Source organism: Passer domesticus, chromosome 3 (assembly GCF_036417665.1).
Source record: "Passer domesticus isolate bPasDom1 chromosome 3, bPasDom1.hap1, whole genome shotgun sequence".
NCBI classification, from domain to species: domain Eukaryota; kingdom Metazoa; phylum Chordata; class Aves; order Passeriformes; family Passeridae; genus Passer; species Passer domesticus.
In genome coordinates, this window is record NC_087476.1 from 15,722,937 (window position 1) to 15,747,654 (window position 24,718).

General features: G+C 40.0%; 1 protein-coding gene and 1 long non-coding RNA gene across 4 annotated transcripts in view; one reads left to right on the top strand and one right to left on the bottom strand.

Annotated features, from left to right (window-relative positions):
• TAF1B (TATA-box binding protein associated factor, RNA polymerase I subunit B) overlaps window positions 1-14,383 on the bottom strand; it is a 45,474-nt gene extending 31,091 nt beyond the window's left edge. Inside the window, exons 1-8 of one of the 3 annotated variants that reach the window (XM_064411970.1) lie at window positions 14,318-14,383; window positions 13,540-13,638; window positions 12,991-13,078; window positions 11,152-11,249; window positions 10,754-10,849; window positions 10,010-10,142; window positions 6,631-6,787; window positions 362-461 (exon numbers count right to left, since the gene is read on the bottom strand). In XM_064411970.1, coding sequence (XP_064268040.1) covers window positions 362-461; window positions 6,631-6,787; window positions 10,010-10,142; window positions 10,754-10,849; window positions 11,152-11,249; window positions 12,991-13,078; window positions 13,540-13,638; window positions 14,318-14,335 — 789 coding nt within the window. In that variant the 5' untranslated portion in view covers window positions 14,336-14,383. Of the gene's footprint in view, window positions 1-361; window positions 462-6,630; window positions 6,788-10,009; window positions 10,143-10,753; window positions 10,850-11,151; window positions 11,250-11,824; window positions 12,116-12,990; window positions 13,079-13,539; window positions 13,639-13,953; window positions 14,267-14,317 lie in introns of those variants that run through there. The other 2 variants (XM_064411968.1, XM_064411969.1) reach the window with 2 other exon arrangements.
• Window positions 14,384-14,477: 94 nt separating this feature from the next.
• On the top strand, window positions 14,478-16,506 carry LOC135296056 (uncharacterized). The gene is made up of 2 exons (XR_010358109.1): window positions 14,478-15,047; window positions 15,177-16,506. It is a non-coding gene; the product is annotated as an uncharacterized LOC135296056 (long non-coding RNA).
• The last annotated feature ends 8,212 nt before the right edge of the window (window positions 16,507-24,718 follow it).

A 24,718-nucleotide genomic window follows, 5' to 3' on the forward strand; every position in this document is an offset into this window, starting at 1 on the left:
AATTCAAGAGATATTTCAAATAAGCACCAAAAGGGATAATATACGGCCCTTATAATTGAAGCTAAACCCTATTTCTGAGTGTTTTGAGAGCAGTTCTGAATACCCTTTTCTCCACAAGTACTTATTGATTTCATTTTAACTTAAGTAATCAGTTTAATAACACTGGTTAAAGATTAAAGCACTCCAAGTCACAGAGTGCACTAGTTTCTGCCAGGCTCCAATACTGTGAAACATGAACCATATTACATAACAATAGATTTAATAAATTTATTAGTACAGTGACCAAAATAATTAAAATACCACTAAATGACTAAGTTTTGGTTGGGTTTTTTTTAAACTTTTTGTCTAAAAAAAAAATTACCTCTACACAAAAGATCTTAAGATCAAGTCCACATAACTTCATTTTCTCCGGAAAATCCTGGAAAACATTCATATATGGAATGTGCCCTTCAACAACAAACCTGCATTTAGAAAAATAAAGACCAAATCAAAATAATATATAAGATAACCAATTCATATGTTTATTATAAAATTGATATATTAATCAACTTCTGATTTGAAATAACATCAGTATTATGATACCTAAGCAATTCAACCTGAAGTTACACACTGGAAATGCTCACAGAATAAAAACCAGTTCAATCATTTAACAGGCTTTTAAGTTCAAGCCCAGATGTGACTGACAAATGATAACATTATGGCAGTAAGCATACAATCAGCAAGCTTACATGGAGTTTGTTCTGCACATTCTTCAAGTACTGCATTTCTTGAACTACTTTAAGCCTCCTTTGAATGGCATGAATTTTTTATTTCAAAATTCTAAAGCTTTAAGTAAATTTTACTTTTAAAACACAGACTTTCTACTGGAGGAGTATGAATCAGGTAATGTGATAGGGAAAAAAATCACAGAATGATGAGTGGATACATAGAACTGAAGCCACATTACTTATATTTCTATGATGATACTTTTCAAAAACAGTATTACTGAAGGATGAATAGAAATTGTTTTGTATACTAATAAATAAAAACAGTTTAATTCTTATTTGCACACAAATAATGCATCTTTGTTGTTAAAAACTGCTTTTGGTAAGTGATTGACAGTATTATTTGATATTTTTCTTGAATACACACACACAAACACATATATGTAAAAGATGAGACTTAACAACAGATACCAATAAAAAGCCACCACTACACCACTTATCAGGCATCTCCTCTTATCAGGTACCTTAACAGACACCCACAATAGGACAAGCAAGCACTGAACAAGCACACATCCTCACAAGGCAACACACCCATTCCACACTAAGGCACACTGGTAGTCTCCCATAGGACTAAGCTAGAAACACCTTTCTGTATCCTCTTCTCCAAACCAATTTTGTTAAAAGAGTACATTAAACCTGAATAAGTCGACATTACAAACTCTGATATCAGGACTGAAAACAATTTTCTCCCCTGCTGGTAAGTGTTATCTGTACAGGACCTCTCTGATCTTGCTACATAGATTCTTGGTCTACAAATATTTAATGTCCCTTTGCGCCTACAGCAATTCACAAGCCTACCTGATATCTCCCTGTTCTGTGCCTCATCACTATTTGTTCCATGTTTTGTAGCATGTATCTACTGAAGTTGACCAAAATTCTGTTTAAAAGCTAGTTACTGCAAAGTTTACAGTTACAGTCTACTTTTTTTTTAAAGCAGTCTTATCTGAATGTTCAGTTTAATTGAAAAAAATGAGTCAAACCCAGGATTAAAATAAAAAGTGCATTTCATGACTGAAACTGTCTCAGAATAATTTACAATGATTCCTGAAAAATAACAGCAATATGAAAAATCATATTGCCCAACAGCCTTTGTTCTAAAGCTCTGCTTATTAGTCTTCTAAGTGAAGAAGTAACAGGTGGTGCACAGTCCTTTCTAATCAAATTGTACAATGATCATTTCAGTGGCTTTCCTGAAGCAGCAGAAACAGCATTTCCCCACCCTGAGTGGAGATGTGCACTGGGTTCCTGTGAGGCTGTTCTCCAAAGCAGCCCCCACTGCTGGTTGTCACCACCCCACCTGACCTGCTGAGCAGCTGGCACATCTGTCCCTTAGCTCCTTTCAGCCACCCACTAACTGAGGAACATAAGCTTCAGGTATGATTTCACAAAGTAGATTGAGCCAAACTAAAAGCTCAACACAGCTAGCAGGACCTCTCTCCTTCTGAACCAGCCATGAGCTGCTGTTGCTTATCTATTCCCCAAATGTAAATCACAACAGCAGCAGAAAACCACCTGTTGCCCTACTGCCAGCAAGGCTTCTTTCATCATCTAACAAACTGTGAAGAGGCTCACAGATGGCCCCACAAGTGAAACTGGCCAGAGGGAAGGGGATGCACCACACAGGCAGGAGTAGAGAAAAAAGGGAAGCAGGACCTTCCCCTTTCAGCAACAGTGATGCATTACTGGCTCAGCTGATGATAAGCTTTGGCTGACACATGTTGAGGCACAATCACACCATTAGCTGTCAGATATGAAGGCTGGAACCAAGACACTGAGAGCAGCAAACGCCTGAGCCAGCAGAGCAGCAGCTGGAAGAGGACAGAATCAGGACCTTGTTTCGGGTGTGGCATAGTGGTGATGTAGCCAAACCACCTTCCCAGCCTGGGCCTCTGAAATGGGAAATCCCACCCTCCTTCAGTCCCCTGCTGCACACTCCTTCCTGCTGACAAAAGCACTTGTGTGACTTCCCAGAGGATCAGATTGGGAATTAGTCTCTTCAGGGTTTCACTCCAACAGACTCAGATGGCTGAAGGAACATTGCTGCCAGCACGAGGCAGAAAGGGACAGCAGTGAAGCACACCAACCTGCACTAAAATGTCCAGTGAACCTTTCTTTTACAAAATTTATCTTCTATAGATCTACTTCTTTCACCTAGTAAACCATAAACCACATGAATGCTAATATCCATGACAAGAGAAAAACAGGAATGTTTATGCAAGACCACAGCAACAAAAACTTGGAGCAGCTTAAACTGATGCTGGAACTACACCCTTACACTGCAAGAGACAAGCAGTGTCCACTAAAACATTTAAAAAAAAAGAAAAAGTTTTCACTAATTTGGCTGTACCAAGTCAAAGCACTGCAACTGTTTAAAAGTAGTATCTTTTCTAGCTTAAAATTAATGTCTCCAGAAAAAAAAGAATGCTCTTTCCTCTCAGGTTAAAAGTTGGTTTTTTACACTCTAAAAATACAGCACAAATACGCTCTTGTGAATAGAATGTGCTGATGATGCAAGTTTTAACACTAAATCCAGAAGTCCAGATTTGGAATAGCACTTCAGAACAATTTCTTTTGTCTACTGTTCCTCCAAACCTTTCATTTAACAGACAGATGGCCAAAACACCTGAGGCACTATGTTCCATCAGGGAGGTGCTTGAAAACTTGACTGGCAGATGCAGTACACAGTCCATGCTCTTTTAATTACAGCAGCAACATACATTAATAAGGCCCAAGTATGAAAAAAATCCTAGGTCCTCATCATGCTAGAAGGAAGTGATGCATTTGTTAAAGCCACAGTAATGCCACAAACTGATTATAAGTTTAGTCTTGCCAGCACAACTAGGTATAACCTCATTTGAAAGGCACTATTTCTCAGAATCTCAAAAGTCTAGCATCTTGAAACTTTTCCCAAAACCCAACTATTTATTATTTAGATGAATAATATATATCATATGGAACATTGTAAGACTATTCCCAGTGGAAAAGGATTTAATGTGTAGCACAGACTTGAGTAGAATGCTGTTGAAAGTGTTATTTTTAAACCAAAATGTTCCTGTCAGAGGAGGTAATTGTAGTGTTTTTCTGCTAAGTGTGTCAAGTAGCAAGGAGGAGTATATTTTTGGTGTTGTAAATCCTTTAAAAGCTGGCAGATTGCCCGACCGTAGTGCCTAAGCATGTATCACAAGGGAGGAGTGGTAGTCAGCTGACTTCAGGGTACAGAGAAAACCAAACTGAGGAAAAAAACAAGGCAGAACTTTAAACAGAACTCTAATTCATCTGGTTTAAATAAAACAATTTGCCTACAAAGACTTAAAAGGTAATGCTGAATACTTAATGCTTTCTCTGCATAGTTTTCATCTTCAGTCTGTCGTTATTTTGTATCTTAATGCATGCAAAAATGTGAACATTGTCTGATTTTTTAAACTTAAATATTCAGAAGTCAGAAAACAATATTTTATGGTAGTTCATGCAATTTAAAATTCTTTCTACTTCTTCATCAAACTTGTTGAAAGGACAAGACCTTAAGGGTAGGGAGGGAAGCATGATAACATAATTACAATCTTATATAACTATCATATCATGGTAAAACTTTGCAATACAAATAACATTCTTTTAAACTTCACTTTCTGTACTTAATCCAGTTCATATGTTCAGTGCATTTAAAGTTACTGAATCATTGTGATTTACACAGTCTTACACACATAAATTGTATCTAATTACATCTTCTCATTCAAATAATCTTATTTCAATTTCCAATTATTAGTTTTAGATTATGCCTGTGCTTTATTTGCTACTTGATTTTTTAAAATCTTTTTCCAACCTTTTTACTGCTTTCATGTTTTCTCTAAATCCATTTAAGTGCGATCATCTCTTAAAGATATTAGTCCAAAGGATAGTCTCCAGGTTCTTTTTCCAGGATCTTTTTTGCAGTCTCCAATTTTTAAAGTGCCAAATACAATAACTTACCATTCATATGCAAACAAAAGTATCTATCTTCCCTCTTGACAGCTGACTTCAACAGCTGTTGTTTGGTTGGGTTTTCTTCCAACCACACCATTGTACTAAGACAGAAACATGTGAAGATGTCTTTGCCTGGTATGAGCCAACAATGCTTCCAGAGACAGTTTCCAAGATACAATAACCAAAGTATATATATTTAATTACTAATTTTTCTCTCCAAAGAGAATGGGGGGTAACTAATAATTCTTTAGTATGAACCAGTTGCTCTGTCCCAGAAATTGTAATTTATTAACTGGATTTTTGCCGTATACAAACATTATCAGACAGGTTTTAGATTATTTATTTGCTAATCATTCACAAAACTACAGAGTATGTTATGGTAGTTCTGACTTGTACAGAATTTCCTAAGAAAGAATGTAGCCAGTAAAAATCTTGTAATTGAGCACTACTTTTGAGTTCTACTATTTCTTAATCTACTCCATAAATACTTTTGTATTGCAGGGTATTAGTTTGAATTCTGAATATTATAGCATTTTAACAAAAATTTTACAAGCACCTTTTATGCAGTAGCATATCCAGTTATGCAAATATGCAGTGGTTTGTGCAATTCTGATCAATGAAGGCAACAGCCACCCCTAAAGTAAAATCAAACTGTTAAACTGTTTTGCACAGCAATTGATTATCTAGTAGTAACTACTGTACCTCAAGATAAACAACTCCCATTTTGGAAAGTACTTTCAAAAAAGATCCTTGAATATCCATCCTTCTTGGAAAGGTTGTACAAAGCTAGAGAAGTGCAGGTGGAACCTGGAACACCAGAGGAGAGAGGCTACCAGGGAACATCAGGCTCTGGGGGAAAAAGCCCCTTGCATTCATCACACTTTCAGCAGCTACACCAGCTGTAAGCAGCACAGGTGGGGTCAGTGTACCCACTGCCTTGCCTTTAAACTCACAGGTTACATATTTGAAAAATAAAAATTAAAGCACTGAATTTTAAATCAGTTTTTCACTTATTTTGTCTGAGCTTTCAATTTGGTTTGCCAATGTATTTACTTGCGTATTTCTACTCCTTACATTTTGGCCAAGTAATATTTTTTCATCAACTGTTTAGAAATACCCAGTATTTAAACAGTTGTTAAGGAAGGGTATCAGAAAACGAAAGGTTTTCCAAGGAAAATCTAGGAATTCTGAACTTATTTCAGCCTGATTTAAAATATTTATTGCCAACAAAAGAGTTGATGAATTATTTTTCATTCCTGAAGTAAAGTCCATAAGGAAAGTGTTCTTGGCCTTGTTGTAGGGGAGAGAAGGCAGCTGCATTGTCAGCAGTAGCCTGACAGTCTCCATTTAACATCAAACCCTATTATTAGAACAATTTATTTCTACCATATTAAAAGGTATTATTCTCAACTCTGATAATTACAGATACAAAGATATGAAGACAAAATGATCTTCTTATATTAATTTCAACTCCACTGCATGAAGTTACTTTGCTGCATTTCAGATCACTGTATACTGCTGGTATTGTTTGCATGATGACACTGATGTAAGTCCTGGAGAATGTTTACTCATTTAATTCTGACATGCTGACAACAGCAAATATCACAGAAGTGTAGCCATACACACCTCCAGCAAGTTTAAGAATTTCTGAAGGAGAAGGATAAAAAACTTCTCTAACTTCAAAAACTTATTTCTTACAGGTCTTTGAAATTCATTGCAATCAACAGAGAATGTCCTCCAACAGCAGCTGCACAAATGGTTATGAGGAAAGGAAAAGACAACTAAATATAAAGAATTCCTCATTATTACTGAGCAAATTCATATGAGGGCAATAGTACAGAGCTATTTTTGAAAAAATTATCATTACTTATAAAAGCAACAATTCTTCACTAGAGACTACTCATACCTTAAGAGCTCGGACAGTGTAATTGGTTCTCTCATCCAGAGTAATGCCATGTAACAAAATGAAAGTGTCATTGGCATCGTCATCCTCAGTTTCTCCTTTTGGTTCTTCATTAAATACAAGCTGCCATCTACTGATCCAGAGTACACAGAGGTGCTTTCTTGGGTTTTTGTTAAAAGAAAAGAAAAAAAGCAATTTATATGATAGACACATGAACCACATGTACAAAAAACAAGATAAAGGAACATACAAGACTTGTTCAGCAACTACTAACATTTTGAAATCATTACCTTGAATTTTTTGCTTGTTTGTGTGCTTTTCTATGAAACAGTTTAATCCCAATTTATTAATCTACCACAATATGAGATGAGAACCTTTTTCACAAAATGCTATTCCACTTGACTAGGACATTAACTCCTATATAACTAATAGTACTTATGAGCCAGAAATACTGTATTCCATTTGAGAGATAAAGGAACTGTGAGGAAACAAGGGAAAATTCTATGTATTTAAATAAATGCCTCTGAGTTTGGGATTAAAACATTAAACTTCAACATAGACAGGACTTTAATGAAAAAGTAATTTACATTGCAGAAATGTCACTGATGTTGAAAGTCTTCCCTGAATCCATCTGTCCTATAATCTCTAATTATAGAAACAAAGTTATTTTTAAAAATATGTATATAAATTCACTGTTCAAGAAATAACTTTAGAACAAGAATGTAGGAAATGGTGAAGAGGGTGGGAAAAAAAAACCCAATTAAATTAACATCCAAACCTCTCTACTTCCTTACTCAGGTGAATGACTAAAAACTAAGAGAAACAGAGAAAAGAGAAAATTTTGTTTAGTAGAGTGATTTATGAGTTTGGAACCTTTCCAGCAGTGAAACCCATGAGTTCAGGAAAAGAGGATTAAAAAAAAAAAATTAAAAAAATCTGTAAATCTGTAAATTACATCATGACCCAGCCAGGATGAAGGAAAACGTATTTAAAGCACAATGGCACAAAATGTCAGCATTGACTCTGCAGAGATTTTCCTCACTTCACTTCCCCACAAACTGTTCACCCGTTCAGCCAGGAATGGCGAGAGCTCGCCACCTACCGGGCACGGAGCTCGGGCACGGCACGGCACGGGCTCAGTCCGGCACGGCAGGGCACGGCACGGGCACGGGCACAGCACAGCACGGGCACGGCACGGGCACGGCACGGCACGGCACGGGCACGGGCACAGCACGGCACAGGCTCAGTCCGGCACGGCACGGCACGGGCACGGCCCGGCACGGCCCGGCACAGGCTCCCAGAGCCGGCCCGAACCCTAGTGCAGAGCACAGCATCCCAGCACGCACAGCTGCGGCAGGCAACGAGGGCAGGAACACGGCTTTAATCCCTGGAGTCGACTGCTTCACCTTTCACATGGATACTTGTTGCGCTCTAAGGCAGCTCCGTGACTGAAGCTTCATTGTTAATTTCACATTCAGCTCAATTGATTTAAAATAATCCTCATTATATTTGTGGCCTTAATGATGGCACACAATTTCCTTTTATTTCTTCCAGCTTATGCATGGCATGACAACACACAGTTACACGCAGCTAATAATTTAAGAGTTTTATAGGCTTCTCTAGCAATATCTCAGTGCTACACTCAGTGGAAATTGCTATTAACCCCACACAAAAATAACAAAAAAAAACCAACAAAAAACCAAATGCTGTCTGGACAAGCCTCTTAGGAAAGAAGGGTGTTTCAGGTTTCTAGTCTGTAGCAATAACAGCTCAGCAGAAACGACCCCAAAGAAAATATTTATGAATCTTCACAAGAGTTTACAAAAGACTAGAACACACTTACTTATGTTAAATTTCAATAGACAAAACTATTTCTATGTTTGTCTGATTTCACTGAAATTCACTTCAAGTATCACTGAACTGAAATTCACTTCAAGTATCACTGAACTCTTAACTTATTTCAAGTGATTTTAGTGAAATTGATGACTTCTGGAAGCTGAATTCAATCTCTGAAACAACTAACCAAGATAATAAATTGTGGCCTACTTAAGACTACCTTACTGTTCTAAAATTTTAAACAGCAGACCTATAAAAGGCACAAGTACTGAGGAAGAAAGGAATTACCCTAAACATTAAGAAGGGCAAGAAAATTCAAGGAAATACTTTCACTAGAAATTCTTCACTCAATTCTTTCCTTTTTGTATTATATTTGTATAACATCCAAGATTCTACATGCACAAACATACAGTGACTCTTTACCTCAAAATGTTGTCATTTTAATATATAAGGATGAAAGGTTCTAGCATAGTATTTTAAAAAATTTGCATCACCATTTTTATACCTTTTCCCCTCCCTCCCCATTCTGTCTGGAGTTTTCTAATTGCTGCTGACCAAATTTCTCACTCTATTACCACTTCTAGACTTTACAAAAGAAAGAGAAAAGCTGGAAAAAACAAGATTTCATTCTTCTGAGGGCAGAGAGGCAATATCACAGAAGAACAGAAACATGCCATAAGGACACTGCATGCATAAGAAACACAGACACAGATAAAGAAGAAAAAAGCAAGCAAAGAATAAAGCAAGAAAGAAAACAATCATAAGTCTAAAACACAAGCAAAAACTTTCATATGTGCCCTGCAATGTATTTCCAGTATCAGGCATTGCAGCATTGTCTGGCATTACACTTGCCCAGCAGAACCTAACACTCCAATTCTCTACGACATTTTAATGAAGAAGTTCAGCAGTCTGTAGGTATTTTCCTGCTGCTATTGTAAGCAGAAAAGAGAAACTGGTGGAATGCTAAAATATGATTTTTCATAGAAGGGTCATTGGGAAAGCAGTAAAAAGACTGTGGAAACAAAAGATACAGAAATACCAAAATAATGTAAAGAAAAAATGAAAAAGCTAAATATATGTATGGGATAGAAAAAAATACATCCCCTTAAAGAACAAACTTATATGTTTTAACATCAAAGTCATGATAGACAGCTCTGCTATTGGTTAAATACAGTTCAAAAAATTGGTTAAATATGGTTCAAAGCTGCTGTGTTTGTGAACATCTAGCTTGGCAAATACAACAGCAATTTTTTCCCACTCCAAACAGGAGGCACGGAGCAAACTTGCTATAAACCAGAACTTCCTCCTGCATTTCCCACTGTATTTCCAGGTCCTGTTCAACTTTTATCTCCTTGGGTGGGGGTTGGAGGAGGAAATCTTCTATTTCTGGCAGAATATAAAGTAGTACAGTGTCAAACAAGACTGAAAACTTTACAACTTCCAACCAGTTCCTCCAATTCACTGTACACAAATCCACTTTAAATCTATTTATATTTTAAAACTACAGAAAAACTGGTTTTCAGCTAGTTCAGCTCACTGCTCCTACCTGAGACCTTGCTCACGGATGAGGCAAAGCTGCAGTCGGTCTGCAGATCCCCCTCACTTTCAGAGAGAGACAGCAAGTGCAGAAGGCTGGGTCTCTCTGGATCACTGTCCACATCAGTACTGCTCTCACACACCTGGGGTTTGTAAATAAATGTTTGTATTAGCTACTCTTAGTTACAGTTTTGATCTTAACAAACCATGTAAAGCATGACAGATGCAAAATTAACAGCAAAAATTAAAACCCAAACTGTTCACATTTTACTCCACAAATCACCAGTAAGGGGAAAAAAGAAAAAAAAAAAGAAAAGTAAGTATTTTTCAAGGATTTCTCAGCATGAAAAAACTTCTAGTGACTACCTTTCAATCTGCTACAATGACCAGAAAGTTGGCAACACACAGAATCAAAGCTTGATTGAATGAGTAACTTCAAGAGGGCAGGCAGGAAAGGATGGTAGCTGATGATACATTTTGCATTGTTATATGTATTTAATGATTATCTATGTCAAGACAAAGCAAAACTTTTAAATAAGCAGTTTCAAATAGTCACAGAAATATTAATCTCTTGAAATAGACTCAAAAAAACCCTCCAAAAGCCAATAAAATGGACTTGTGCAAGCCTGTCTATATGATCTCCTTCATACTGAGGTGACATTATTACCAGCAAGATATGTTGCCTAAACAAAGATTTCTGTTGTTGCTTTTAAAAAGATACCAAACATCTCAGGGAATTTGAGCTTCCACTTACTGATAATGCTTTGGCAGTTTCCCCAGCTGGTCTCTTGCAATATGCCTGTTTGCTCTTCTGAAGGTAACACCTCCAAAAATTGCACAGAATTTCATCCTGATTAAAAAAAAAAAAAGGATGGCAAATGGTACAATGTTTACAAGATCATCAATTGCTGAGAGAACAGAGTGTAATTTCTAATTCAGGAATCTGAATAATATTTCATCTCTAATTTTATTAACTGTGATTTATCAAATATGTTTTAAAATTACCAGAGAAACAAATTTTTTATTTCATATGCTCAATGATTTTAAACAGGGACCTGTGTGATTCACTTTAAAAATTAAAATATTTTAAAATCCCATTTTCTGTAACACACACACACACAGAGTGTACAATTCACACTGACATCTACATACCTTCATTTGTGGACATACTCCTAATGCTTCTAGAGCTTCCACTTGTTTCTTGAGCACAAGCTGAAAGCCTTCACAAATATACCATTCACAGCCTCCATCTAAGGGAAAAAAAAGGGGCTATGTTTGTTTGTACTATTTTGGGTTTCTTTAACCTTATGCACACTTATCCCCACATTTCTATTTAATAATTTCAGACCCTAGTGCATAAACCAGCTACACTGAACACTCCATTAACTTCCATTTGTTCACAGCCTTAAACAAGAAGAAAAGTTACTGAGCAAGAACTTCACACATTTCCCAAGAATAATATAATTCATTATAATGTCTAGTGTGGCATTTGTAATTGAACAGAGCATTGTTAAATTACCAGCTTAAAAATAACCAAGAACCTGCCATTAAAAATGAAATATGAACATTCCTTTCCCACCCTTGACACAGAAAACTGGAACATTACAGTAGTGAGTCAGGCAAAAAACAACCAATACCACTTTGGTGCTTTACCATTCTCTCCCACAGAATCATACATGTTTAAATAAAAGAATATCCCAACTTCTAACAAATCCTAGCACAACATGAATTTCACAGGGAGTGGGCCTGCTCCAATCTACTCACTATTTCTTCATGCTGCATTACAATTACTTTTCACCCTTACCTCTCTAAATTCACTACTAACCTTTTTTTCAGGCTTTTGGTTTTAGAAATTTTCTCTGCATTTCTCAACTCCCTCTTCATTCCTTTCACACTTGTTCTTCACTATTTTTGTTCCAAAACACACCTTGCATCTCACTATCTTTGACATTATCTGCCCAAAGCTTCTGCCCTGCTTTAATGATGCTGCTCTTAACTGCCAACCAGTGAGCTAACAGACACAGCTACTCCTGTACATCCATGGAGTACAGTGTAACATGACTGCATTGTGAAGATAAGGATTTCTTTCTTAAGAAGCCTGGGGTTGGTTAATGATCTCAACAGGATAAATGAAAAGCACAGTGGTCCAGACTTTAGAAGCAATACAGGATAAGGAAAAGTGGAGGGGTCCTTTTCACACCTCCCTTCACTTCCACACAATTGCTCTTTTTGAAGGAATGTAGCAAACCACTGCCTCTGCAGCAGAGCAAAGGTAGATGACCTTATCAGAGAGAAACATAACCCCTTGTTTTATGTGGCATTTGAATGCAGCTTTGTTTTCTGAAAGTGGCCACAACAGTACGAGATGTGTCCAGCCAACACAGAGCACACACATCCCTAGCAGCAGCTTTACCACTACATCCTCATGGCCCAGATCCTCCTACGTAATGACCACTGCTCTTCTGAATATTCATGAAATTAAAAGTAAAAAAGTGCCTCTGGATGAAAGATGCAGCACTGGTTCAGCTGCTGGACCTGCATGAAGCCTCTCCTGTGCAGTTTGTGTGTAAGCTGCAGGGCCAGGTGACACCTCGAGCTGGACCACCATCACATCTCACCTGCCAAGACAAACAACCTCTCTGGTTTTGTGATAGCCATCACAGGAAGGAACAAAGGATCACCACACCTGCATGCATGCCTCCAGCAGCTTCAGTGAGTATTTGCTCCAGAAGTCAAAGCAGCAGCAGCACACAGCTCCATTCAATCAAAAATCTCCCACCACTGGGATCACCAGAGGTCATCTGTGGCTCAGGAAGCCACCAAATGTGATCTGTGAAGGCTGTGACAGCATCAGGGAGGTGCTTCTTGTTCCCACTCCTACAGTCTTTCTTGCCTATCTGCTTTTGTTCTCCACCAAAGACATAAAGGCCTAGGTGAACAGTGGCTGAACAGCCATCCTTTTGCAAAATACAGACAGAAACTCATACATACCAGTTTTCTCCTGCTTTTTTAAACCTTTGGAGATTGTCTGGACTCTTGAATTAGTAATAAAATCAGTGTTTACAACTTCTCTAGTTCTCTGCAAAAGAGGAACACAACTTAGCAAAAAAAAGAGCCAGGTCTAACTTGCACAGATTATCCCATCATAAAACATAATGGAGAATTCACTCAAATTTCCTAAACTAACAGGAGATGAGACAGTCTGAACTTTTCATTCAGAAATTTCAAAAATAGACAATTACTATCATGGACACAGGTGACATGCACCAGGGTTTGCCTAGATTTGGACTGCACAAAAGGCAGCCAAACAAAGCTTCTAAGGCACCTAGAGAGCACACTGACACTGCTACAGCAACACAGCAGGCCAAGATGGCTCATTCCAAATGTTGTGATTTCAAGGAACATTCATTTTAAATAGTGTCAGCTAAAGCATGAAAAAGGAAATGCCCTCAATGCCGAAGAAAAATTGGTAATTTTCTTATATAAAGTCAAGAAACAACCACAATAAACCTTTTCCAAGGCAGCAACTCATCTTTTTACCTCAGTAACGTTGTGGCAAGATCTACAATAAAATCTGCCTCCATCAGTGAGACCCCAGTTCACTTCTGAACACTGAGCACAGCGTTCATTAAAATCTCTCTGAAAGAAAGAAAAGCCAGAAGACTCTCACAATTACTTAAGTAAAACAAATGGCATTATTGCTAAGCCACTGCACAGCTCCTGAGGTTATTTCTAGAGGAGAGGATGTAACCCTTTGTGTTAGCCCTGGCGGGTCACAAGGGATGACCGCACTCCGTCAGCCGCAGGTAGCTCTGCACTCGTAGCTGCGGCTGCCAAGCGCCAGCTGCCGCCTGTGTGAGCCCAGAACAGCAGCGATGCCGGTCCACGCCTCGCACGCACGTGCCGGGGCTTTAAATGCAGCCACCCGCCAGAAATTAAAAAGGAGACACAAACTCGAGTGGGAGGCGAAAAGAAAAACAGATTTCTGGAGCTGCAACGAAACACACGCGGTGGGAGAAAGCCCGCAGGAGCCGGTGCTTCCCGGAGAAACCGGAGAGGGAGAGAAGAGGGAAACCGGCAGATTAAAACCGAGTGGTTCCAGAAACGCCCACGTGCGTGCTGGGGAGAGGCAGCTCCGCCAGGCCGGGCTGAGGGCGGCCGGCGGCACATCCCCGGCCGGCACCGAGCGCGGCCAGCCCCCAGGGGCAGGGCAGGACCGGGCCGGGCCAGGCCGCCTCTCCCGCTCCCCCCGCCGCCCGCAGCCGCCGCCCGCCCGGCGGGGAAGCGCCCCCGGCCCGGCCAGCCCCGCAGGCCCCACCGTGTCCTCCTCGTCCATGGCGGCCGCGCCGGGAGCGCACCATGGCAACCGCGCCGGCCGCCCCGCGGCCCGCCTGGAAACCGCGGCCCGGCGATCGCGTTCCGGGCCGCGCGGGGGCACGGCGGGGCACCGGGACACGGGCGCTGTGAGGGGCCATGGCGCGCCTCACTGAGGGGACACTGATCCAGGCGCTAGACCTGAGACAGCAGGAAGAAATTCCTTCCTGCGAGGGTGGTGAGACCCTGCAGCTGGTTGCTCAGGGAGGTTGTAGATGCCGCACCTTTGGAAGTGTTCAAGGCTTGGATTGATGCCTTCAGAGGCTCCCTGAGCAGAGGCTCGACTGTGTTAAAGGAGTAAAGTAGGGATTCATTAAAAAGGCCTTCAGAGGATACACCCTGGGCAGTACAAGAGCCCGGCCATGGATCGACCCAAGAAGGACTCCAAGTCATGAGTTTTCACACTTTTATAAGTTTTGGTCCATTTACATATTGGGGTTAATTGTCCAGTTACAGCTGCAGGTTATGCACTCCCGTCCTCCCAGTTTGCTCTCCTCAATTCGCTCATGTTTACACTTTTTGGGCCCGAAGCTGCAATGGTGTCCTTGGTTCTCGTGCTGGAAAAGGATTGTTTTGTCTGACTAAGCTCTGAGGAGAACTTGGTAACACTTTATATGAAGTTCAGAGTTACACACTAGTGAAGTACAGAATCTGGAAAATACGAAAGCTAAAACGTAAGGCATCAGTGGGAAGCCTGGTCTGGGGGGGGGTGTCTGTGCCCATGGCAGGGGGCTGGGGCTCGGTGATCGGGGATCCCTTCCCACCCCTTAATGTTCCATCGTTCTGTGACTTCTGTGCTTCAGCCACGGAGGGGACATGGAGCTTCAAGGGAGTGTGCGGTGTCCCAAGGACTGGAGGGTGCTTTCCATCACAGACTCAGCTGGGTTGGAGAGGACTCCTGAGATCATCGAGTCCATGTCACCTAGACCATGGCGCTCAGTGCCGTGTCCAGTCCTTCTCAGAGACCTCCAGGGATGGTGACACTGCCACATCCCGGGGCAGCCCGTTCCAAAGCCTAATCACCACTTCTGTGGATAAATTCTTCCTGATGTCCAAGCTAAACCTCCCCTGGCACATCTATGACTACCTGTGCAGTTTAAGGCTAGGACTGTGTGTGCCCTCTGAGCCTCAGCCCATCGCCACCCTCTCCACAGAGCTCCTGCATCCTCATCCTCGCATCGCCTCGCTGGCCCCAGCTGGCAACCACCAAGGCTGTGCCAAAGCTTGAGAAGGGGACTGCTGCTGCCTGTAAAGAAGGCCACAAAAACTCATTTAACTATGTAAAAGTGTTTGGAGATCCTTGAATGAAGGAAATTACAACCTGAAATCCACTTTCAATTAAAAAACAACACCCAAACCTCCAGATCTTGATGTAGGTCTCTAATTTCTTGCATGCTAATAATAATGTTTAAAGATGTCTAAACACCAAGATCTGTTATTGCAGTGAATTTGCCCACAAAATTGGAGAACAGGTTTAGGCCCTTAAAAAAAAAAAAAAAAAAAGGTCCACTAAGAGAAAGCATGGGAAAAAATTAAAGTTAAAATATACATAGAAAGAGGTGAGGCTGCCTTGACAGCTGTGGTTACATTGATGTTGGAGGATATGTAGAGAGCTAGAGGGGAACTGTTTATGTTTAAGAAAAAAGTTATTACTCATACCAACTGTGATCTTTTTTCAGTGTGGGCTGAACATTTGTAACACCCATTAAAGAGAATTACGCATGTAATTCCTGCCATGTTAAAAAGGTGATTGTCAACCTCACAGAAATGTAGCTAATACTTTGATGAAACAGATCCTGCTTGTGTTTTTAATTTCCATATTTTTTGTTTGTGGAAATACTGTTCTGGGAAAGCAAGGCCATTTTGTGTGACAGAGAGGGTTTGATCTTTTTGTGATGTATTTCTAAGATTAAATACTACCTTGAAAAAAAAAATCACATCAGTACATGTAATAAGAGAGGAAGAGGTGTGTTCCAATGCAGAAGATAAAGCATTGCTCCTGCTGAGAGCAGTGCTCGTGTGTGACTCGATGCTGTGAGCGGGCAGTGGGCCTGCCCAGTGGATTTAACTAAATTGAAGAATTTGTTTAAATAAAGTGTGGAACTGACTGCTTTGATGAGGCAGGACCTCTGACTTAGGTCTTCTGTTTTTTATTTACAGCTGGTCCATAAAATATTAGAGGAAATGTAATCACAGGACTGCCATTTTGTCAAAACCTGATAATTTCATGTTTAACAGCAGTAGCTGAAGATAAGCAAAAAAAGAAGAAAGATGTGGGGGACTGCACAAGGAGCTGTGTAGGTATAATTGTGGCCATACTAGTGCAACATGCCAGTTTTTGAACAGGAAAGCCCTTACTCTCTGCTGCTGGACAGCCCACACTGCTCCTCTGAGCTGTATTTTCCATGCAGGTGAAACAGGTGTGAAAATGTACCAAATTTTGGAAAGGAACTTCTACAAAGACTGATGCTGATATTGTTAGTTACTTATTAGTGTCCAGGCTCCCTATAAATACAAAGTTTCTATTGGTATTTCTGAAGTCCATCAATTAATTTGTGCAGACTACTAATCTGGTAGGAAAAAAACCCCAAAGTATATAAGGGTTACCAAGTCTTATAACTATTTCTTAAATATTTTGTGAAATGACATGTATAAAACCGGTTTTTCAGCATATAAAATGATGTGTAACCTTTGTCCCTAATTACAAGTTACCCAAGCATACTGATAGGGGTATGATAATTTCAAAGGCAGGAGACAGACTGTCTTCCTGCTTCGGCTCACTTTTCTAATTAAGATCATTATGCATAGTAGTCAGATTGATTCAAGGCTTAGATAAATAACACGTCCTGTTGTTTCCATTGATTTGAATTTTTAATGAACTGAGTTCCATTGCTGATATCACATTTCTGGTTCTTGACTGCAGACTTTCTGCATGTGAAAATGTAAAAAATACATGTTGGACTGAAAGACATGTCCCTTGGCCTGTCCTTTGGGTTATTGTTCATGAAATTGTGCTGGCTCCAGGATACAAACTTCTGTAGCAGAGATTCTCCCCAGAGTCTTTACCCATTGTCAGACACCTACTACAAAGAGAGTAGAACAGCAGCCTCAGCTGCTCCAGAGATTGTGCACATGAACACAGGGCAGATCTACCAGATTCAAGTTTATAGAAAATGCATGCAGTTATTAACAGGCAAAATTTCATCTTTGCACCATCTCTCCATGGAAGAACGCATGTTTAAAGGCAGACAGAAAACAGGAGAGAAATTAGGAGAACGAGAAGCAGATCACTCTAACTGATCTTTAGAGACCACACTGTAGAAGGGCTCAGGGGGAGAAGCTGGGCCAGCAGTGGAGGCAAAGGTGCAGCAAGTTGTGCAAGGACAAAGGTGGGAACAGCAGCAAGGCGTGGGGGTTACAGCAAGTTCGGCAGGGAAGGATAACCAGGGAGGGGCTGAGCTCAGCACGGCTTTGAAGGAAGCGACAAGAAGAATGAATTTAACGTTATAGCTCAGACACACCCAGCATTGCCTTGCAATAGTGTTTGTTATGCAGCTTCAGCTTTCAAATTTTATTAGTTAAATAAATTTCTATCTCCATTGTGAAAAACTTGAAAATATGATCTCAAACATACAAATCACCAGAAAGCAAATAATCTTTTTTCCTAAAGTTTACTCAGGTTTTCTTAGCATTTTCCTAGAATGTAAGCAACAGGAATTTGAATTCTTGATTACCAAAAGCAGCAATATTGCACCCAAGAGGAAGGGCAAACTGATCCAGTCTTGGGCACTAAGTTTGGGCTCACACCATCAGCCTTTGCTTTGCACATGTGCTGCAGCCCAGCCCACCTCACAGAGTTACACTGTGGTGCCACAGTCCTGCCCCAGTTTCTGCTGTGACTCTCCCTGCCACAAGGAGCTGGTGATCAGCTGTGTGGTCACCCAGCCAGGGGCTTTGGAGACTCACACCTCAGGGCAGGACCTCACATTCAGGTGAGATGCTCTAGCAGGCAAACCTCTGGGAGGCCATGCTAGCACATGGCCAGCCACAGAGGGATTTGGGAGCCTGGGCATGCTGAAGTCCTGGCTGGAGTCAAGTGAATATCTCATAGTGTGTCCTGGCCTTCAAAGGCAAGATGTCTTTCCTGAGGAGCACCACCTGCCATCCTGCTGTCCATGCTCTCAGAGATTGTACCCCTCAGTACCTGGTGACTATGTTAACCAGATCCTGTGGAGGTGTGGAGTGAGGGAAGGACACTTGTAGGAAAGAAACCACACAGGAACAGAGCAGGCAGTCAGCATTTGAATGTCCCATTTCACAAAGGCATCTGTAATACCTTTATTTTCTTGTTTTTCAGATTTTATTGAGCAATTGACATGAAACCTTACTTCAAATTATAATACTGCAGAAGTGTCAGACTTTGTCTAGTTTTCGGCTTTACTGAAAGAAAAACACGCCACATACTAAAGGGGATCTTGGCTTCCACTGTAGCATTTTGCATCCATAAAGCCATGATGATTGTTCTCAAGATCATTCTGGGATATATTTAATCCAGGAAAGCAGTGGTATTTTTAAAGGAATCGAGAGCCACCTTGTGGAGCTGGGGTTCACAAAGGGGTTTCAAATAATACGGCTGGAAACAGTACACACTGTGTAGAAATTCACACACTGCTAGAAATTCAGGTCCAGTGTGATCCTGGAGATTGTCATGCACCATGCACATGTCTGTGCATATTTAGTGCACAGTGCATCACAGAACTCCTCTGCTGACTGAGTGGCAAAGAAATGTATTTGTGGGCAGTAGCAGGTAGGAATGTAAAACTGTCAGAAAAATGCAGAAAGCAGCAGAATCAGGGAAGCAAACTGAGGTACTCACTATGACCTACACAGCCTTGGTGTGTGGGGGATGTTGCTCACAGGGCATTTTTCACCATATAATTAATTAAACTCTCAAAAATGCTGATAACTTTTGGAATAATTATGTGTAGATTTCTGTCACAGGTTTATTTTCTTCTGCAGTCATTTATTAACATAGAGAATTAGGATTGCCAGAGTTCAAATACTCCATAACCAGAGAAGTAGCAAAAATGGGATAACTTATGTGAGACTTATTTCTTCACAGAAGGAGAGTTGTCTTTACTTTTCAGTCTCTGAGGCTGCTGCAGGGACTATGAAATGTTGCATTTACCCTTTCTTTCCCATCACTCCTCATGATAGACTCTGAGCTGCTTGTCAGTACTAATATGTGGATACCAGCACATAATCTTGCCCAAGAAAAAAGTATTTGCTTTTTTTTCAAATGTTCTTGGTCTTTTCCAAAACCTTTATGAAGCACCAACTTTATCCTCAGCACATTAGATGATAGTTTAAAAATGTATTTTATGTAAGGACAAATTTTTAAAAGTCTCTCTGAGTAGTAGACCTCAAGTATCTGAAGAAACTCAAAACAAAACTAAACTAAAACCAAAACCAACCAGCCAAACAAAACCAAAAAAAACCCACCCGAAAGCAAAACAAAACAGGACTCAAATGCTCAAGTCATTCTCCAGGTGCTAGAGAAGCCAGTGCTGAGGCAAATGGTTGGTAGTCCACTGATAATCATTCTGGTTATTGAATCATGATACAACTGTCCTACATGCTTTACCCGTTTTCTGCTGAGTGAATTTTAGGTTCCAGAAGCTTTTAAAATTAGTTACACACTAGCAGAGCTTGAAGTTGAGTTAAAGTAACTTAAGAACTTAAGAACAGATACTACTTTCAAAATCTCTGTTTTAGCCAGACAGTCACTAATATCCCAAAGCACGGTACAAAGCAAGTAGAATGTGAAAGCAACCTGAGAGGTCATTCTTTTTAGACCAAGTCTTAACAGACAAAGCTAACACATCCTTTATGCTTAATAGAGTTCAGTTTTCCCCTTTGTTCAAATGTTGTTTTGGTAAACAGGAGATATCTATGGGTATCATTAATGGTTTCTTCAGACTGGATTAATTTTTTCCCCAGTAATTTAAATGTAACCACTTATAAGATGACATGTGGTAGTAGGAGAAAATTCATAAAAAGACACCACAAGGCTATGGCAAGGAGTCAACAGCTTCTGGTTTCAAAACTATGGAAATCTCAAAAAAAGTCTGCAACTTTTCCTGTCATACTTCATTCCATCATGCTTCCAAGAGGCCATGGTACATGGATGCATGGAGCACTGGGAGCAGGTTTTCAATGTTTGTTCCAAAGAAACTATGGTAGATGATTCCACATTATAATAAGTAGAGGTGAAGGGGAGCCAAATCTAGAAGAAATAGAAATAAGTAGAATGCAATCCCTATTTTCAGAATGTTCCCAAGCTTTGGTCTCAAGCCTGCACTTTTCAAGTTGTCTCTGTCAAGAAGGGAACATAGCAGCATTCAGGAGAATCCAGAAGAACCAGTAGGATCACCCTAGCCAGGGTGCTGTACTCTTCAAAACCAACACGCACGTTCAAGGGTACAAAGGATGTTTGATAAATGCTGTTCTAAACTAGACATGGTTCTGGCAAAGTGAAGAAAATTAAAACAAGAATAGTTCTTAATACACCCTTAAAATAAAGAATAGAATATTGTTTCTTAATTTCTATTCCCCACCCACAATACACAGCTTTTATGATAGTTTTTTTTGTAAATGCATATGCAGTTTAAGAGCAGTTTAGAAAGATAAATTTTCTGTTCTAACTACAATATTTTAAAAAATTTAAATTAAATTTATAGGACCCCCTGCAATTTGTGAACTATTTTAAAGGGTAGGCTGTAAAACATAGTAGTGGGTGCTATTAATAAAAATGAAAATATAGTAAAGTTGAGGCATAGCTATGCTTTGATTTACAATCTCATTTCCCCAATGGCTTTTGCCCTTTATTTCTCATTTTTCTGTCCCTTTCTTTCTGAAGAAAGAAAAGGTCACCATCCCTATTCAAAGCTTGATTAAGTCTGTAAGTTACAGCATGCTATGGGACCTAGAACATATTGTGTCTCAGCAAGGCTCAGTGCTGTTTTGAGCTCACCAGTGCATTGGGGTATTTGTCATGCTGGTTTTACTAAATAGACCTTAATGACTAAGGGACAGAGCTGTGATGGTTCTTTTTTTTGTCTCACCACTACATAATATACTTAAAACAACTTTTTTTCTGTAGGTACACAGAAAGGTCACAGAGGAAAGCTTTGTCCCTTCAATGATGAATCATAGACTCATTACAGAATCACAGAATGGTTGGGGTTGGAACAGACTTTAAAGGCCATCCAGTTCTGACCTCCTGCCATGGCCAAGGCCACCTTTCACCAAGTCAGTTTGCTCAGAGCCCCATGCAACCCGGCCTTAAACATTTTTAGTTATACAACATCCACAGGTTCTCTGGGCAACCTGTTCCAGTGTCTCAACATCCTCACAGGAAAGAATTTCTTCCTAATTTCTAATCTAAACCTATTTCTGCACATCTTTGTTTTAATTATTAATTATATGATGGGGACATCAAAAGTGCAGAAAGTCAGGATGCACCTGAGACTCTGTGAGAACCTGTTTGAGTACTGCAAATTGTGTTTCAGCCTTCTTTTATCAGTACAGCTCTAGGAAATTTTTAGCTTAAGCGGTTGCATTTCACAGTGACAAAGGGATCATGCATTATAATTAGGAGAAAAGTGCTGAAGCCAAATTTTAAGTGCTTTTGTGCAATAAGAAGAAAGCTAGGGATGAGTCATGTTATTTTCAGCTTTTTATGTTTCATCTTAAAACTTAATGGTTTTTTAACAGTGTTGTTTCTACTTGAGGACAGTAATTTAATTATGATTGAAAGTTGTCCATCTGGTGGCCTTTTAATGCCATTAAAAGTACTGATTGTATTCCTGCAGTGGTTGTTTTTCTGTTTTTAATCATAAAGTTGTTTGGCTCTTCTTAAAGTATAAGCTTCAAGACCTACACAAAACTTGTTAAAAGACAGTGGAAATGTTGTCACCCATTTCAATGGATTTTTGATCATGTCTGCTTGGACACTGACATAGGTTATGTGTGTGAATGCATACAGCAACAATTATCCCAGAAGATTGTGTTTAGCCTCTGCTCACCCTTGGGAAACAGAGGTATCACTGTCACCACGTGCAGATGGATCTGTAGATCTGCACACCACGAGTTGTCTTAGTCAGATCAACCCATAACCCTGGAGCACGTTATTCTGGAGCGATAGCTTACTATTGCATCAGGGATTTCTCTCCCTGCCATGTCTTTGTTGTTTGTTTGTTTTATTTATTTTTTATTTATTTAAACCTGCTTTTCTGTTCCTGGTAGGTGAAGAACTTTTAAGTAATAATTCCCTTACAGCCTCCCCTTCTTGGTTCAGTCCACACACAGAAAACATTTTACTTTGGCTATACAGCTTTTAAAAAATAGTAATTCTCTCTCCCTATCCCTGCTGCTTACCTACAGCACCTATTTACATGAGTTTTACTCAGAAGATACTTTGAAAACAGGAAGGTGGGATGCAAATCCCCAAACATAGGGAGTGCTCTGGGAATCCCATCTTTGCCCAGAGGAAAATCCAGCACATTTCTGTGTAATAAAGTCACCTTTGCTTAGTGGTCTGCTCACAGTCTGAAGGTAACGTGGGGAATCATGTGGCCTCGTGGAGTAGGGATTTGGGTCTTGATTTTTCTCAGGGATTTTTTTTTTCAATGGTAGCTAAAGAGATATTTTCTTTCTCACATGAATGTAATGTGTGGTAAAAAGGCCACGTGCCCAAATTACTGGTGCCTTCACCATCTTTATTCTATTTCTACTTTTTAGCCACACACATAAGGCACTACATGCTAATTGAAGAGTATACACAAGATGGGGAAGGGATAATTTTCTGATTTCAAAATTCTAATGTACTCTAAGTATCCTTCACAATTATCAGAAAGGAAGAAAAAGGAGATCTCAAAGGCAGACCAGGAATCTTATTTTTGTCTATCCCTGTCCATAAGACAAGGGCAAACAAACCTAAACAACTGCATAAACAACATCCACCCATCCCCAGAATTGCTCACACCATTTAGGCAATTTAGAGCAGTAAACACAGATAAGCAATCTGCATAGAAGCAGCTTTAGGTGACCACAAATGGATACCGCTGTTTAATTCAACCCTCTCTCACCTAAACAAGTTTGTTTTCTCAGCGGTGTTTATTTGTATAAGGGAGTGCTAGGGAAAAAAATTCCATCCTCCTCCAGATTATCTGCTTCAATGTTGTGAAAATTCAGTATTTCCCCAGCATGGGAATATATTCCTCCTACAGACACAATCTGTATTTTGTGGTCTCGCCAACATTTGTTAGCTGGTTGGGTTTTTTTCCCTGTAGCTTATAGCATTTAGCTGGGACTAGAGCTGATCTTTGAAATGGGAGAAGTCCTACAAGGCTCAGTCTGGAAGGGAAACCCCACCTGATCAGCATTTCTGTCTCAAGAGGGAGGAAAATGGGGGAAGGAGAGATAAGGCCAAAGTAGATACATAGAGGTTTAAAAAAAATAAATTGGGGGATGTGACAGGGAAATGTTTTTCACCTTTTCATAAATTTTCTTCTGCTGGACAATGGAAATAGTGACAAAAAAAAAAAAAAGGTAAGAAAAGCTTTTGTGGAATTTTTTTTTTAATCCACAGTGAAATAGTTGTCTGGCTCAAAATTGTAAACATGTCAAGTTTTCAAAATGTTTTTCCCTAGCTCATACACATTTCAATATTTCTCACTTTCCTGTGAAAACACTCAGTATTAAGCTGGCCTGTGTGGTGCTGCTGGCCTGGATACTGGAGGCTGCATTGGCTGTCAGTCCCACTGAGCCTCAGCTTGGTAAACCTCCCAGGTGCAGGAACTCACTTGGAAGAGCCCATCTGTTTCAGGTTGCCTTTGTCTTCCTTCTTGTCCTTCTGTACAAACGCAGACCTGGCAGGGTGGAATAAGGGAGCCTGTGTTCTCTTCCCCCCTCTCTGGAGTTTTGTGGTCTCCCTGATCAGGCCAAGGAGCACACATGGGGCTGGATGGGTGTGTTGGGCAGTGCTGGGGTAAGGCAATGGAAGGGGAATGGAAAAGGAAAAACAACATAGGATGAGAACTTCTGTATCAGCAGCTACATTCCAAATAAGAGGTTACCACAGTTTTCCCTTATCTATACCCAAGAAGGTCTTGGAAACGTCTTCAAAATTGACATAATCTTCTCCAAAGAAATTTGAGATAGCTCCCTGATACTTAGGGCCTGGCACATGAGCTTTGAAATTTCTGGGTGACGGTCTTTGAGGTACCTCAAACTTTGCCAAGGTAGTGAGAAATTGTCTACATTTTATTCTCTACTGCAGCCC